The 18128-nt window shown below is 44.8% G+C and overlaps 1 protein-coding gene across 3 annotated transcripts in view; it reads right to left on the bottom strand.

Moving 5' to 3' along the window:
* Nucleotides 1-749, bottom strand: part of Ttc7a (tetratricopeptide repeat domain 7A) — a 110705-nt gene extending 109956 nt beyond the window's left edge. The window contains exon 1 of one of the 3 annotated variants that reach the window (XM_041630983.1): nucleotides 247-749. In XM_041630983.1, coding sequence (XP_041486917.1) covers nucleotides 247-433 — 187 coding nt within the window. In that variant the 5' untranslated portion in view covers nucleotides 434-749. The remainder of the gene's footprint in view (nucleotides 1-246) is intronic. The other 2 variants (XM_041630981.1, XM_041630982.1) reach the window with 2 other exon arrangements.
* Between the last annotated feature and the right edge of the window lie 17379 nt (nucleotides 750-18128).

Here is an 18128-nt window from a genome sequence, read left to right as displayed (position 1 = left end):
TTTAGGGTGGCAAGAGTCCCGTCCAATGAACTTCTCTGATACCTACAGAAACCTCCATTTTCACCGTAGGGTTACCTACACGACCTTAAAGGGCAGAAGCACAGCTTTTGGGATTTTCCTAACTGCCTCGGCTGCGGGAAGGTAGCGCCCAGAGCCGCTCGGTACGGTCGGTCGAGCAGCGCTTCCTGAAGGAGGCGGTGCTTTTCGCCCACTCGCAGTCGGCGAACCTGCCCTTCTTTCACTCACCGGTGTCTAGAAAGCTGAACCTGCCGCTCGGGCTGCTTCGCCGGTTGCTACCGCCGCCGCCGGAAATGCCCAGCGTCTGCAGATGCCGGACCAGCTCGAACATGCGGTCCCAGTGGCCCTCAGCGCGGCAGCGCTCCACCTCGCTCTCCACCTTCAGGTGGGAGCCGTGCGCGCCCTTCGCAGCCATCTTCGTGCGGGAGCTGTCATGGGAGGTGCGGCGGAGGACTGGAGACCAGGCCGGGGGCGGCGTCCAGGCTGGGGCACACTCTCCGGCAGAGTCAACTGGAGTGCAGACGGCATCCGGGGTCCCGGTGGCAGCGGGGGCCCGGGTGGCAGCCGGTGGTCTGCAACAGCAGCAGCGGCCGCAGCAACAAACGCACCGCCCGGAGCCTCCGGACTGGGGCTGCGACTGCGCGACCCCAAAGAGTCCAGCAGCAGCCTCCGCCGCTGCTGCAGCAGCTCCTGCCGCTGCTGCCGCCGCCGCTGCTGCAGCTGCTGCCACAGCCCCCGCCCCGAGCCCGGGCGTCGCCAGCTGCGGAGCCTCCCGGGGCCGCGGCTCCACCCCCGAGTGGGCGTGGCTATCCCCCGCCGGGCCGGGCGCGCGGGCGGCCAGCGAGGCCACAGCAGCCAGGCGCGCGCCGGGCGATTGCGGCCTGCCCTCCGCCGCGCCCCCGCCGCTGTCTGAGTGCTCACTTTAATGCTGCGGGGAGCCCGGGCGCCCGGGGGCGCCTCGCTCCCTGTTCCCTCCCCATCCCGTCGGGACTCTCGGCCTGGGGTCCTCCTCCCGGACCGCCCGGCTTTGTGTGGTGGCCCCGTCACCGCCACTGCCTCCGGCACGTCATAAATCCAAGGAGCGGCGAACAGGACTACCCCAACCCCAAGCTCCTGGGGATCCCGGCTCGATGCAACGCGCCGTGCCCGCGGGGCTGGGGACAAACTGGCCGGGCCAAGTGCCTAGGCTGTTCGGACGCCCCCAGCTTGGAGAAGGCTTGCGTTTGTTTTAACTGCGGGACTCCTCTTTCCACTGGACTCCTTACTCTAGGCGGCTGGGTTTAATCTGTTGCTCTGGGTTCTTAAACCAGCAGCTTTCTCACGTATTGCTACTTCATTTTGGTGTCTAGAGACTGATCAGAGCTGCGGGGAGCGCCCGACTCCGCTCAGCTTGATTCAAGGCAAGCGGTGCCCAGAAGTTCACAGGACTCGGGGCGGGGCTTGGAGGGTGGAACCAGGGCTAACCAGGCCTGATGGCTAGCTTCATCACCTCGCCCTCCTTGAGACTGGAGCTGTTAGTTTTGCATGGAAATTGAGGATGTCACTCAAACCACAGCCAACACCGAAAACCTCCAAAGCCCGTAGTTAAAATTAGTTGTGTGGCTCAGTCCGGAAATTTCCGAGGTTAAGAAAAACTTCCTAGTAAACTCCCAGAAGTTCGAAATTGATCGCTTCCTACCTCTCCGGAGTACTTCCCACTCCATGTTCTTCATCGTCGGGAAATTCACCACTTAAAGTTTCAGAACAGACTAAAGACTGGAAGGTTTTCGGGTTTATTGGAGCCCAGCCTTCCGACGTCCATCATCACAGGGCCCATCCCGACCCAAATCCCAGCTTCTCTGTGGATATCTTCCCTGGCATCTAAATGCAGCCCCTTCCTTCCTGGAAGGCAAGATTCCCCGCCCCTATGTGCAGCCCTGAGTACCTGTCGTAGAAAGCAGCTCTAGGTTTCACCGAGGAGGGAGGAGGCAGAGAGTAAAAAACTGACTTGGTTGGCCTGAGGACATAGTCAGTTTGCCCAGTCAGATTGTTCCTGGCAGTCACCCCTGGGGCAACAGTGAGCAGAAGGATTGACAGAATGGGGGGGGGGGGGGGGTAGTATTAGAGAAACAAGGAACCCCCTCTTTCCTTCCCACTCCTTTGTCAACCAGGGCAGCAAGTATTAGGGGACTGGATGTAGAAAGCATCATTGCTTGTCTCTCTGACCCTGTCTTTGGTTTGTGTGTCAATATGGGGGAAAGACACGGAGTTGATGCTTCAGAATTATTGCTCCTCCGCATGCCTGACCCTTTCTTGACATTTCTCCAGCAGAGCCACGACCCTGATCTTCTAAAAGAACAAAGAGCAGCTGGGATTGTATTAGTAACCTCTGCTGAGAACAAAGGCAAATAGCAAAGAGGTGTTTGTTGGGTGTGGTGTGAGCACCTCTTATCGTAGGCCAGCCTAGGCTACAGTTCCAGGCCAGCCAGGATACAGTGCAAAAATCCTAAAAAGAAAAAAAAGTGGCCAGACAGTGGTGGCAGCATATGCCTTTAATCCCAGCACTTGGGAGCCAGAGGCAGGTGGATCTCTGTGAGTTCAAAGCCAGCCTGGTCTACAAAGTGAGTTCCAGGACAGCCAAGAGCAGTTACACAGAGAAACCCTGTCTCGAAAGAAAAAAAAGAAAGGAAGAAATGAAGGAAAAAAATAAAAAAGAAAGGAAGAAAAAAGAAAGGAAGGAAGAAAGAAAATGAAGTTCACGGAAGGAAGTAGGGTAGGGATTAATGTTTTATTTTGTTTGAGACAGGTCTTACTATGTTGCCCTGTCTGGCCTGGAACTCACTGTGTAGATCAAACTGGCCTTGAACTTACAGAAATTTGCATCCTGAGTGCTGAGAATAAAGGTGTGTAACACCACAATAGGCAGAAGTGGGTATTTTTTTGTGAGCAACAAAAAGACTATGGCATAAAGCTTAAAGCAGACCTGAAAGCCAATCTGAGTGTAAACTTAGTTGCTATCTCTAGACAAGGGAAAGGGTTTTGACCCTGAACTTCAAGAAAGGCTGTAACAGGATACTGACGGTACTTATGAAGGTAAGGATACTGATGAAGGTAAGGGTACTGATGAAGGTAAGGATACTGATGGTATTGATGAAGGTAAGGGCCTCATATACTTGGACCTCGAAAGGTTTATGATACTTAGGTAGGCCCAGAAATGCACAGTATTGAGAGCTAATTCTAACTCACAGAAAGCCTATTCACACTTGGATCCACAGCGGAGAAGTTCCTACGGGCTTGGTTAAGTCAAATTAACAACATAGAGATTTCTGAAAAGTTGGGATCCAAAAATTACCTACAATGGTCAGTAGGAGCCAAGCACCCTCATCATTTTCTTTTCCCTAGTTCGTCTGGGAACATTTCCAGTGCTGGTTTTACCTCTCTGGAATAAATCTTGCCTTTCTTACAACTTAACAACCTGTGTATGGCACTCAGGGGTCCTCTCTCAACTAAAGTAAGAGGGATGAATCAGGTTTACAGCTCACCTTCTTGGTAGGGTGCAGGAAAAGGTCACCTACATACTGAATAAGAATAGATTCTCAGGGAAAATTGGCTCTTGGGCTCTTGGTTGGGCACTTAGGAAAAGGAGAGGGGTACCTCAGTGACTTCCAAGGCACAAAAACCATATACAGTGCTGATTTCTTCTAGAGAAGAAAAATAGAAGTGTAAAGGGTTTTGTTTGTTTGGTTTTGTTTTTTGTTTTTATCTAAAGAGACACTAAGAAGAGCAATGCACATAATAATTGCAAAGCTCTGGGGCCCCTCACCAGCACCTGAGCAGGGTGCTGTGCCAAAGTGGAGAGTGATTACTTTATTAATAATATTGTACCTATGTCAATCATGAATTTGTAAGATTATCTTTTAATCTTGAGAGACAAGTTTTCTTCTGAAGTTTAAGGATAAAATGGGAACTTAAAACCCTCACTTGTGACTTGCCCCTTCCCACCCCCACTTTCAGTTTCCCAGTCCTAGGGCTCTTTCAAAATATCCTGCCTTGTTTGGGAAGTCTAGCTGTAGGGCTGTTTCCCACTCTCATTTCTGCAAGCCCTGGAAGAGTCTCTCTCTCTCTCTCTCTCTCTCTCTCTCTCTCTCTCTCTCTCTTGAAGCTAGTCACGCAGGCAGAACTTCTAGAATGAACACAGCTGCTTCTAGACCTACTGAGTGTTCTCTCATCAGGTTCCAAGGGCCTCTCCTGGAAGGCTGTTTTGGAAACTGCCTGAGCAACTTATCAGCAGACACGTGGCACCTCAGACCTTGCCCAAAGGACTGGTTCCCCAAAAGCTAATTGGCTCACTTGATTCCCACAAAGTACCAACCAGCAAGTGAATTAATTGGCATATATCTTGAAGATGTATTCTCAAAACAATTCTAAACTCACAATTAACAATGGCTTTTAACTGAGAATGAAAACAAAGTGTACCTGTACCCTTGAGATATTTCCCCCTCTCTTCTGGTGGAAGTTTATTTTTAAGAGGTAAGTGGGTTTGTGGTAACTGGCTGTCCAAGAGAAAGGAAAGGCTGGAAGGAGAAATAGGCAAGGGGATGGAGGCAAAATATGGTGGAAGGAGGAAAAGAACAAAGGTTTGAGCTTTGATGTGGAGTGGTCTAAAAGCTGAGTTTATGCTGTTCATGTTTTTATTTCGCTTTGGTCAAGAAATCCATTCATGAATCATTTGGAATCTGATTCCTTCTGGGTGCTAATAAAAAGAAGGAGGAGAAGAGGAGAATGAAGCAGAAAGAAAGAGAAGAAGAGGAGGAGGAGGAGGAGAAGAAGAAGGAAGATGATAACCAAAGATGACATCGATCCTGGGTGTTTGCATTTTTGTTTCCCTCTGTTCTAAAGCACCTCTCAGATGAATTTTGTTCATTTCACAAGTTTGTTGTAGTAGCCACTGTATTTTGGAGGGAAAAAAGATCCTAAACTATTGTATCATAGAAGGTTGTTATTTAGAAAGTTAAGTGCACACATTTTCTTTTTTTTAATATTTCTTTTTTTATTGATTTTATTGAGCTATACATTTTTCTCTGGTCCCCTCCCTCCCTCTCCCCTCCCCTTTAACCTTCTCCCATGGTCCCCATACTCCTAATTTACTCAGGAGATCATTTTCTACTTCCCATGTAGGTTAGATCCATGTATGTCTCTCTCTTAGGGTCTTCATTGTTGTCCAGGTTCTCTGGGATTGTGATTTGTAGGCTGGTTTTCTTTGCTTTATATTTTAAAACCATTTATGAGTGAGTACATGTGATAATTGTCTTTCTGGGTCTGGGTTACCTAACTCAATATGATGTTTTCTAGCTCCATCCATTTGCCTGCAAATTTCAAGATGTCATTATTTTTTTCTGCTATGTAGTACTCCATTGTGTAAATATACCACATTTTCCTTATCTTCAGGCAAGGGGCATTTAGGTTGTTTCCAGGTTCTGGCTATGACAAACAATGCTGCTATGAGCATAGTTGAGCACATGTCCTTATGGTATGCTTGGGCATCATTTGGTTATATACCCAAAAGTGGTATTGGTGGGTCTTAAGAAAGGTTGTTCCTAATTTTCTGAGAAATCGCCATACTGATATCAAAGGGACTGTACCAGCTGGCATTCCCACCAGCAATGGAGGAGTGTTCCCTTTACCCCACAACCTCTCCAGCATAAGTTGTCATCAGTGTTTTTGATCTTGGCCACTCTTACCAGTGTAAGATGGAATCTTAGAGTTGTTTTGATTTGCGTTTCTGTGATTGCTAAGGATTTTGAGCATTTCCATAAGTGTCTTTCAGCCTTTTTTTTTTTTTTTTTTTTTTTTTGGTTTTTCGAGACAGGGTTTCTCTGTAGCTTTGGTGCCTGTCCTGGAACTAGCTCTTGTAGACCAGGCTGGCCTAGAACTCACAGAGATCCGCCTGCCTCTGCCTCCTGAGTGCTGGGATTAAAGGCGTGCACCACCACGGCCCGGCTTCTTTCAGCCATTTTAGATTCCTCTGTTGAGAGTTCTCTGTTTAGGTCTGCACTCCATTTTTTTTTAACTGGATTATTTGTTCTTTTGATGACCAATTTCTTGAGTTCTTTGTATATTTTGGAAATCAGACCTCTGTCTGATGTGGGGTTGGTGAAGATCTTTTCCCATTCTGTAGGCTGCCGTTTTGTCTTGTTGACCGTGTCCTTTGCTTTCCAGAAGCTTTTCAGTTTCAGGAGGTCCCATTTATTGTTTCTCTCAGTGTCTGTGCTACTGGAATTATATTTAGGAAGTGATCTCTTGTGCCAGTGCATTCAAGTGTACTTCCCACTTCCTCTTCTATGAGGTTCAGTGTGGCTGGCTTTATGTTGAGGTATTTGATCCATTTGGACTTGAGTTTTGTGCATGTTGATAGATATGATCTATTTTTACTCTTCTACATGTTGATACCCAGTTATGCCAGCACCATTTGTTAAATATGCTTTCTTTTTTTATATACTTTTTTCTTCTTTGTCAAAAAACAGGAGTTTGTAGGTGTGTGGATTAATATTTGGGTCTTTGATTCGGTTCCATTGGTCCTCCTGTCTGTTCTTATGCCAGTAACAGGCTGTTTTCAATACTGTAGCTCTGTAGTAGAGTTTGTAGTCAGGGATTGTGATGCCTCCAGAAGTTCCTTTATTGTACAGGATTGTTTTGGCTATCCTGAGTTTTTTGCTTTTCCGTATGAAGTTGAGTACCGTTCTTTCAAGGTCTGTGAAAAATTTTGCTGAGACTTTAAAGGGCATTGCATTGAATCTGGTAAGATTGCCATTTTTACTATGTTAATTCTGCCTACCCAAGACCATGGGAGATCTTTCCAATCTGGTGTTTTCTTCAATTTCTTTCTTCAAAGATTTAAAGTTCTTGTCATACATGTCTTCCACTTGTTTGGTTAGAGTTACTCTGAGATATTTTATGCTATTTGTGGCTATTGTGAAGGGTGATGTTTCTTTCTCAGCCCATTTATTATCTGTGTACAGGAGGGCTACTGATTTTTTTTTGAGTTAATCTTGTGTCCTGCTACATTGCTGAAAGTGTTTATGAGTTGTAGGAGTTCCCTGGTAGAATTTTTGGGATCACTTATGTAAACTATCATCAGCAAATAGTGAGAGTTTGACTTCTTCTTTTCCAGCGTGTATCCCCTTGATCTCCTTTTGTTGTCTTATTACTCTGGCTAGGACTTCAAGAACTATATTGAATAGATATGGAGAGAGTGGACAACCTTGTCTTGTTCCTGATTTCAGTGGGATCGCTGGGAGTTTCTTTCCATTTAGTTTGATGTTAGCTGTTGGCTTGCTGTATATTGCCTTTATTATGTTTAGGTATGCTCCTTGTATCCTTGCTCTCTCCAAGACCTTTATCATGAAGGGATGTTGTATTTTGATGAAAGCTTTTTCAACATCTAATGAGATAATAATGTGGTTTATATTTTTCATTTTGTTTATATGGTGGATTATGCTGACAGATTTTCATATTTTGAACCATTCCTGCATCTCTGGGATAAAGCCGACTTGATCATGGTAGATGATGTTTCTGATGTGTTCTTAGATTCGATTTGCCAGTATTTTATTGAGTATTTTTGCATCAATATTCATGAGTGAGATTGGTCTGTTATTCTCTTTCTTAGTAATGTCTTTCTGTGGTGTGGGTATCAGGGCAATTGTAGTCTCATAAAAAGAGTTTGGCAATGTTCCTTCTGGTTCTATTTATGGAACAAATTGAGGAGTATTGGTATTAGTTTTTCTTTGAAAATCTTGTAGAATTCTGTGTTCTGAGCTGAAACCACCTGGTCCTGGGATTTTTTTTTTTTTTTTTTTGGTTGGGAGACTTTTGATTACTGTTTCTTTTCTTTAGCAGCCATAGGTCTGTTTAATTTGCTTATCTGGTCTTGATTTAATTTTGCTAAGTGAAATTTATCCAGAAACTTGTTCATTTCCTTTAAGCTTTCCAATTTTGTGGAGTACAAGTTTTCGAAATATGACCTAATGATTCTCTGGATTCCCTATGTGTCTGTTGTTATGTCCCCCTTTTCATTTCTGATTTTGTTAATTTGGATATTCTCTCTCTGCCTTTTGGTTAGTTTGGATAAAGATTTGTCTATTTTGTTGATTTTCTTGAAGAACCAACTCTTTGTCTCATTGATTCTTTGTATTGTTTTCTTTGTTTCTATTTTGTTTGATTTCAGCTCTCAATTTGATTATTTCCTGACCACTAGTCCTCCTGGGTAAGTTTGCTTCTTTTTATTCTAAAGTTTTCAAATGTTCTGTTAATTCACTAGAGTGGGATTTTTCCAGTTTTTTAATGCAGGCATTTAGTGCTATGAACTTTCCTCTTAACACAGCTTTCATTGTGTCCCATAAATTTGGGTATGGGTATGCTGTGTGGTCATTTCCATTGTATTTTAGGAAGTCTTTAGTTTCTCCCTTTATTTCTTCCTTGATCCGTTGATGCCTCAGGTGAACATTGTTTAATTTCCATGTGTTTATGGGCTTTCTGGAATTAGTGTTGCTGTTGAATTCTAATTTTAAGCCATGGTGATCTGGTAAGACACTCGGGGTTATTCCAGTGTTTTTGTATCTGTTGAGGTTTGTTTTGTTACCTAGTATGTGGTCAGTTTTTGAAAAGGTTCCATGAGGTGCTGAAAAGAAGGTATATTCTTTTATGTTTGGATGGCATGTTCAATAGATGTCTGTTAAGTCCATCTGTGTCATAACATCTGTTAGTTCCCTTATTTATCTGTTAATTTTTTGTCTGACAGACCTGTCCAGTGGTGAGATTGGAGTGTTGAATGAAGTCTCCCACTATTAGAGTGAGGGGTTTAATGTGTGATTTAAGCTTTAGAAGTGTTTCTTTTACATATGAAGGTGCCCTTGTATTTGTGGTATAGATGTTCAGTATTGAGATTTCCTCTTCGTGGATTTTCCCTCTGACTAATATGAAATGCCCTTCTTTGTCTCTTTTGATAGATTTCAATTTGAGTCTATTTTGAAGTAGATATTAGGATAGCTACACCAGCTTGTTTCTTAGGTCCATTTGACTGGAAAAATTTTCCCCAACCCTTTTCTCTGAGATGATGTCTGTCTTTGAAGTTGAGGTGAAGTGCTCGCATTTTCATGTAAGATGTCTGGTCCAGGAAAAGTACAGAGCAAGGAAGGCTTGCACAGGGACAAGAGCCAGAGCGCCTGCCAACGGGGAGCTGGTTGCCCTGGGCATGGTATGGCTCGGGGTGCAGGAGCTCACAGACTGTTATTTCCATAGTGTCTGGTAGTTCGCTCCAGCAGGCATATTTGGAAAGATTCTCCAGGGTATAAAGACAATGACAAGATTTACCCCATGGCAAGTTAGGATTGACAAATTGGGTCCACACTTGTCCTCTCTCCTAGATCCTTTCCTTGTGGATAAGCAATAAAAATGGCAAGAACAGGTGGTAGAAACAATTGTTTCCTATTGAGAAACAGTTTTCATATCAGGTTAGGCATCAACAAGATCCTAGGAGATCTTAGGAGACAATGCAATCTCACTATTAGAGGAATGTTTTTAAATTTAAAAGGCGAAAGGCGCTTGGGACCAATGCAAGACTCCAATCCTCCAGGCAGGAGGTCCTAGGGCCTCAGAGAGACACACTGTTTCTGAGTCAGGAGTTTTAGGCTGTGTCATTGTTTGAATCTGAACGGTCCCCACAGGTTGTGTCTCGAAGGCTTGTTCCCTGACAGGTGGTGGTGTTTCTGGGAGATGGGGCATGGCAACTGAAGCTAGGTCACTGGTGGGGGCAGATTTGAAGGTTATAGCCTGGGCACTAGCCCTAGCTGCCGTCTGCTTCCTATCCTAACAGCCTATGGATAGCTGAAGGTTGCACTGCCACAGAAAGACCTCTCCACCTGTCCCAGCTCCAATAAACTACAACCCTCTGAAACTGTGAGTCAACAATTCAGTCACCTTTCTTCCTAGAAATGTGTTCCTCTCACATATTCTGTCACAGTGTCTGAAAGGTGACAATGCAGGCAAAATGAGGTCTCGGTTGGTGAAGACCCCCACGACTGAATGATGGCTTCTTGGAAATCTCAAGACAGCTCTGTGGTAACTCAAGTCTGAGGTGGCTGTTTTTGCGGTAAAGAAGAATACGACCTGAGAAAGCCATGGGAACTTCTAGAATGGGGAGAACAAAGCCAGGATGTTGATATGATGTGGAGTTGATCTTAAAGCAGTTCCCCAAAGAGGAGACTTAATAAAGACCAAGTAAGAATCTCAATACAATTCGTTCATGATTGCTGGGTAGGGCAAGGCGCGGCTTTGAGGGAGAGGTTTCAAAGTCTTAGAGAATAAACTGTAGCCATTGAAAAATTGTTTTGTTTTTTGAATGTTTTTTTCTCGAAACTTCTAAAAAAAAATAAAATACATTATTTGCGCCATTCATCATCCCATACAAGAGTTCCCCAGGCCAAAATTATCTCAGAGCCTATACCTCGAGGCCTATAGGACAGAGAAAAGCCTGGCTCCTGTTTGAGAGAGTCTCAAAGCTACTGAGGATGAGACAGCAAAATCTAGGTAGACACCCCTACAGCCAGAGGAAGGACTTGGCTGTCTCTCGTGGGCTGGAGGTACCCCCACCACATCACACAATGTCTCTTTATCTATTTAAGCTGACACTCCCAGTAATAAACTGAGTTCCTGCTTTGACTTGACTCCCTATCATGTCTGATTGTCCTGCATCGTGGGGCTGCTGATTGGGCAGATAGCACACTCACCTTTCCCTGGGGAATAAGGAGGCCTGGCACCCTGTCAGTGGCAATGGGGAGCTGTTGGGGTACAACTTCTCTTCTTCCACGCAAAGGTTATTGGATGTTGGTTATTGTGCTGCTCTCCTTGCCCCATCGAGTCACTCTGTACTGGTGGGAAGAGTGGCTGCCAACAATGAGGCCAGAGGCCAAGTGCGCCAGTCACCTAGTAAAGGAGCAGGAAGGCCGAGCGTTTGCTCTCCTTAGCTCTAGGCCAGCCTCTTCGGACACTCCTGCATGCATGAGGGCCCTCCATGTCAACCAGAATGGTGGCCAGAGCTCCACCTTTCATGACCTGCCCCCACTTTCTGTCACCCTAAAACCCTCAAATGTGAATACGAACGGGAGCTTGGTTTCCTGGCCATTGTGTGAGCTCCTCAGGTCACCAGTATATGGCGTGGCACACATGGCAGGCTGCTTTCCTGTCGTTTCTCTTTCCTCAGGGCTGCACACTGAGCCACACGCCAAGCCTGCTTTCCCAGTCTCGTGCTGTCTCACAGCTTGTGACCCATTCAGAAGTGGCATTCAGGTCCATTCAGGTGACACTCAGAAGTCACCTTATACTACCGGCATGACTGCTAGCTCACAGCACTCCTGGCCCATGCTAGCTGGTGTCTTCACTATAAATGCTGAAAAACCTTCTCAAGAGGTTGACATTAAAACTCCATGGCAGACAGGGGAGGCTGGAGAGGTGTCTCAGAGGTTAAGAGCACTGACTGCTCTTCCAGAGGACCCTGGTTCAATTCCCAGCACCCACATGGCAGCTCACAACTGTCTGTAAACTCCAGATCCAGGGGACTGACAGACATACATGCAAGCAAAACACCACAAGCAGGCAAAACACCAATGCACATAAAAATAAACAAATTACAACAACAACAAAAAAGAAACTCCACAAGGTCTGAGTCAATGGTCAGTAGTCAGGAAGAGGACGTGTAGTCGTTAGACCAAGGGTTAAAGTCTTACATGGGCAAGCTTCAAAACTGTCAGTTACTTTGTGGAACAGACACTTGGTAACCGTTGTGTTAATTTTAGAATGTAAGATGCGGTAGGCGCACCCAAGCCCTGGAGACCAAGCTCTGGAGTTTCTTTTGCCTTCACCCATTCACTTCATGACTGAGAACACCTACACCTCCCTCCATGCCAGGACCCCTGTCCCACCAGCCCAAACCCTTCTGTTTCTCGGCATCTCAGTGACTTCTCTTGTGCAGCTTATCTTACAAGACTGATGCCAGTCTCTGTCTGAGAGCATGGCCCTGTTGTGTCTTCCCACCTTCTTCTGAGGGGGGTGGGGAGGGAGAGAGATCGCCTGAGGGAGAGGAATCACTGGAGTGCTCAGAGCCTCTTCAGCGTCCCTTTGCCATTGGTTAATGATTAGTCACAGGGTTCTTCTAGCCAGCTCTGAGAGCTCGGCTTTCCCAGTGACAGCAGTTTGCCTCGTAAAACGTCTGTTTCCCAAGTCTCGTTTTCCTTAGCTTGGTGACGTAGGTCTGTAATCACAGCAGTTGGTAGATTATAGGAGGAAGGCCTTAGCACAAGGTCACAGAGTTCAAGGCCAGCCTGAGCTTTATGTTTTTTTCAGGTTTAATCCTCTTTATTCTGTATTTGCTTCCCCCACCCCCAAAGAACTATCCTCAACTTTTACACTCCCCAATCAGATCTTTATCTCTGTCTTTACTTTGGTAACTCATTTGGTCCAGTTAGTGCCCTGCTGGATGCTGACTGATCTTGTTAGTTGGATCTTGTGCAGGTCACCTGACTACAGCGAGGTCGTGTGTTCACTGGCCATGTCATGTTCAGAAGAGAACATTTCAGATGTTCCTCTCTGTTGGTGGAAACTGTATGTTTGTTTCCTGGCGGCCCCGACCTGAAATAATCACACAGAAACTCTATTATTATAACACTGCTTGGCCTATATTAGCTCATGATTCTTATTGGCTAGCTCTTATATCTTAAATTAACCCATTCCTATTGTTTTATATTTTACCACGAGGCTCGTGGTTTACTGGTATCGGTGTGGGCATCCTTCTCCTCCATTGGCTACAAGGCTTCTCTCTGACTCTGCCTACTCTCTCCCCCTCTATCTGCATGGAATTCCTGCCTTGCCCTATTCTGTGCTGCAATAGACCCAAAGATGATTCTTTATTAACCAATGGTATTTACAGCCTACAGTGGGGAATCTCACATCACCTCTCCATCCTCTGGCTCTTATATATTTTTTTACCCCCTCTTCCAAGATGTTCCCTGAATGGATGTCCCTGAGCAGAGGTCCCTGAGTAGAGGTCCCTGAGCAGATGTCCCTGAGCAGAGGTCTCTGAGCAGATAGATGTCTCTGAGCAGATAGATGTCTCTGAGCAGATAGATGTTTCTGAGCAGATAGATGTCTCTGAGCAGAGGTCCCTGAGCAGATAGATATTTCTGAGCAGATAGAGGTCCCTGAGCAGAGGTCTCTGAGGAGATAGATGTCTCTGAGCAGAGGTCACTGAGCAGATAGATGTCTCTGAGCAGATAGAGGTCCCTGAGCAGATAGAGGTCCCTGAGCAGATAGATGTCTCTGAGCCAAGGTCCCTGAGCAGATAGAGGTCTCTGAGCAGATAGAGGTCCCTGAGCAGAGGTCCCTGAGCAGATAGATGTCTCTGAGCCAAGGTCTCTGAGCAGATAGAGGTCCCTGAGCAGAGGTCCCTGAGCAGATAGATGTCTCTGAGCCAAGGTCATTACTTGACCAGTTATAAATCTCTGCATTAACTGTTTGGTCCCCAGGATTCTTGTTCACTTGAGCCATCCTATGAGGACACAGTTCATGCCCTCCTCTTGCCTCTCTCTCATCTTCCTCAGGATCAGGCTGACATACATCTCCTGTATCGAGGGCCATGACATAAATCTTTGAAGCCCCCTCTCTAGAATACAGAAGACAGAATTAGGTAGCTTTAAAGAATTTTTCAAAGAAACAAACATACTTACTCCAAAACATACTCCATGGCCTTTCCCTCTTTGACTTTTTATTTCCTGTCTCTGACGAAAGACTCCCTGGAGAAGAGGACCAAGAGAGAGATGACCAGACTGGGAAACTTTCATTTGAAAATCTGCATCTTTGCCATTTGCTGTATCCCTTCCTGCGTGCTTCTAGCTATCCTATCTTGACATCTCCATCAAACCTTCAAGCTTAGAATCCCATAACATTTGTGAATTTTTCTAAATACTATTTTTCTGGTTACAAAATTATTGCCTGCTCTCTATAAATTGTGGTTTGAGCCTCCAATGTCTGAGATTGGGAAATTCAGTTCACACTAGATATGCATCTTGTTTAAGCTTTGTATTGCAGCACTGGGCCAGTTTTCCGAGATTTACCACAACTCTTCATGGGTGCAAGGTGATCCCTATTCCATCCCCATCTGTGAAGAGAAAGGGTTGTAGCAACCATTGTTTCTTATCAAAAAAGCAGATTTCTCAAGTTCTGTGTACCGTGCCTAGAACTTGGCTCTTTAGCTGGAGAGAAAAGATGAAACAACATTTAATGTGTTTTGCTTGTCTTGCTGAGATGGCTAGGACACAAGGGGGAGGGATTGAAAATGCAAACTATGCTACTACCTAGTGAAGTGTCAGCACGTACCTGCTGCTGCTCTTTGCATCGCTAAAATTCACGCACACTTGTTTTGTATACGCACATCCTCTGTAGAAGGAGCAGCGGGCCTGCTTCTCGTCCCGCCTGACTCCCGCATGGCTAGCTTTATACCCAAAATAACAACACACAAATTATATTCTTTTAAACACTGCCTGGCCCATTAGCTCTAGCCTCTTACTGGCTAACTCTCATATCTTGCTTTAACCCATATCTAGTAATCTGTGTAGCACCATGAGGTGGTGTCTTACCAGGAAGATTCTAGTGTATGTCCATCTTGGGCTGGAGCTTCATTGCGGCTGACCCAGAGAAGAGAGAGGCATGGCGATTGCCTCACTTCCTCCTAGCATTCTGTTCTGTCTATGCCACTCACCTAAGGGCTGACAAGGCAGTTTCTTTATTAACCAGTGAAACTAACTCCTCCATCAATCCTCAAAGGTGTTAGCCTCAATGTCTCATCAGCTCCTACGTACGTTGGGAGTCCAGTACCTTGCATATAAAACACAGGCCCCTTGTTCTAGTCCATCTTGTGTTGCTAGAATAAAATTCCCAAGTCTAGGTATTTTACAAAGTTTCTGGCTCATGGCTCCAGATGTTGGGAAGTTCAAAAGTATGATGCCACTGGTAGCCCTTCTGCTGCTTTACCACGAGACAGAAACTGGAAGACAAGGGACAAATTGGCCCATGCAAAGGAAAAAAAAAAAAAACGAGGCAGTCACCAGCTCTCTCGAGTTAATTAATCCAGTCCCACAAGAATCAACCCATCCTCCAAAGATGTTCATCTTGCTTAATGACCTAACACTTCTTAAAGGTTCTTCCTCCTATCGTTGACACAGGGATAATTAAATTTCGGCATGAGCTCTATAGGGATAACCCATATTCAGACCACGACACTCTTCCTTCAGGCCCAGCTATGGCTTCTGGCAATTTAAGCTAAAGAGCAAATATTTTGCTAACATAAAAAAGATAGGAAGTGCCAAGGGTTGTGGAAATATGAAATAACAGAACTCACACGTGTTAATGCAACCACCCAGAAACACTTTGGTTGTATGACAGAGAACACCTGTTTCCCTGTGTGTCACCAGTTCTCCCCTTAGTTAAAAGTCTAACAGAAATGTAAACATGTATGCAAAACAGACATACATGCTCTGTAATGTCTAGGCATTATTTGTAACAACCTAAAACTGGGAACTTCCTTGGGTGTTCATCAGCAGTAGTAGTACAAGAGTATATAATACATGTTGATCCCATGGAATAGAATTCAGAAATGAGGATGAATTCTTCTAAACTTCTCCAACAATGGATACAAAAGTTGTGCTGAATATTTGAGGATACAGAATACACCTTTACTCCCAGCACTAGGGAGGCAGACACTGGTGGATCTCTGTGAGTTCGAGGCCAGCCTGGTCTACAAGAGCCAGTTCCAGGAGAGACTCCAAAGCTACAGAGAAACCTTGTCTTGAAAAAACAAGAACAAAAACAAAATATTCTGAACAAAAGAGCCATTGACAAAAGAGCATGCAGTGTGTGATTCTACTTATGTAAGAGATAAAAACTAGTAAAATCATCCTGTATTGTTAGAGTCAGGATAACAGGTACCTTTGGAGAGGGTGGTATTTGGTTTTGTTTTTTCCAAGACAGGGTTTCTCGGTGTAGCCCTGGCTAGCCCGGAACTCACTCTGTAGATGAGCCTCAAACTCAGGGGTCTGCCTGTCTCTGCTTCCTGAGTCCTGGGCTACAGGCCTCTGCCACTATGTCTGGCATGTTGATAATGTTTTAATTCTGGGTGCTACTTATGTGTATGTATTCTCTGAAAACTCATTAAGTTGATCACTCCTATAATTTTTGTTGTTGTTTTGTTTTTAGAGACAGGGTTTCTCGGTGTAATAGCTCTGGCTGTCCCGGAACTCACTTTGTAGACCACGCTGGCCTCGAACTCACAGAGATCCTCCTGCCTCTGCCTCCTGAGTATTAGGATTAAAGACGTGCATGCACCATCACTGCCTGGCCTTTTTATGTGTATGGGTGTTTTGTGTTTTGAATACATGTCTGTTTGTGTATCACGTGTGTGCCAGCGGTGACCAGAGGACAGCGTCAGGTCTCCCAAAAACTGCAGTTACAGATGGTTGTGAGCCCCCACTCCATATGGGTGCTGGGAACTGAACATAGTTCTTTTGCAAGAACACAAGCTCTTAACCATGAGCTGCCACTTCAGCCCCATTAAGGTATTTTTTGATGCACATGCTTTTCTTCAAATATATATATTTCACACTAGTCAGCTTACCTAGAGTGACCTTAAATTGCTTTGTGTTAAATATTTCAATTCATTTTTTCCGAATGTGAACAGATATGCAACAAGATACATGTTTAAAGTTGTACTGTCTAATGGCTTCCAACTGGATTTTTCCCGTGTCCACCAATCACACATTTATATATTTTGAACACTCATATCAACACTAAGAGTTAAAAACTGAAGTATTATTTTCATCCCATTCTCGCCCACCCTGGAATCCTCTCCATGGATAAAACATCATTTTCAGGCCATTGAAAATCACCCTTGAGGAAGGAGATGCGAGATGCCACCTACTTGCTACTTAGAGCCTCAGTCTTTTCTCATAATAAAGCTGTTTTTCTCTTTCTCCACTTGTGTTGGTTGGAACTTAAGCGCACAAAGGAAATGGGTCATTTAGATCCCACAGCAAGGCTCCAACTCATGCGGCTCTTGGCCAGTTCAGTTAACAGGCTACGGACCAAGATCCTCTTTAATCTGTGCTTTCAAATCGAACCGTTTCTAACCTAGATTTGCCATTCCTTTGAAGGACTTTGTAGGAAGCTACTAACAAAGGTCAGTATTCACAAATATTCTAGATAGTTCTCTTAGAATACAACTATGTTTGGCATGTGGACTGTGCTCAAGGTACAGCAAGTGACAGCCACTCGGCAGTTTTACTATTGTTAAAAGAGGGTCACCAGCTTTTCAGTTTGGAAGGGAGACTTTTTTGTGCCAGCTCTCTTAGTCTAGTCAGATTGGTCACAAGGTACAGAATCAGAGGTCACTTCTCTGTCATGGACCAAGCTTGGGCAATAACAGGTGGAAACAGACACTAACTGGGGCCTCCCATAGTGGAAGATGGGTCCTTGGAATAGAATCACAGGAAGTAGGAAGAGGTATAAATGTGTTTTAAAGTCTTGTTTTGAAATCACAAAGAGATTTGCTGAAAGACTATAGACAAAGGTGATAGAATCAGGAAGATCTCCCAGAATTTTAACTAGTTGGGTGGTAGTGGTGTAAGTCTTTGATCCCAGCACTTGGGAGGCAGAGGCAGGCAGATCTCTGTGAGTTCAAGGCCAGCCTTCTCTACAGAATGAGTTCCAGGACAGTCAAGGATACACAGAGAAACCTTGTCTCGAAAACCCAAAATAAAATAAAAAATAATAAAAATTAATAAAATTTTAACTTAAGCAACTGAATGAATATCAATGACATAGCTATAACAGGCAAGACTGAGAGACATGACTCAACCACAGGTTTGAGGGAGAAAGTCAAGATTTTGGAAGGGTTGGTTAAACTAGAGATGCCAGTTAGACATTCATATGGGAATAAGAAGGATGCAGCTCTTTAGGGGAACTGAAAATGATAAGGGGAGGTATGTGATCTGTAGATAAACAAATATGGAAAAGAAGGTTCAGTTGGGAAA

Source organism: Microtus oregoni, unplaced genomic scaffold (genome assembly GCF_018167655.1).
Source record: "Microtus oregoni isolate MIOR12 unplaced genomic scaffold, Mior012 000036F_ref0000092, whole genome shotgun sequence".
In the NCBI taxonomy this organism is placed as follows: domain Eukaryota; kingdom Metazoa; phylum Chordata; class Mammalia; order Rodentia; family Cricetidae; genus Microtus; species Microtus oregoni.
Note: the sequence above shows the minus strand (reverse complement) of the source record. Positions and strands in the feature narration are given on the sequence as shown.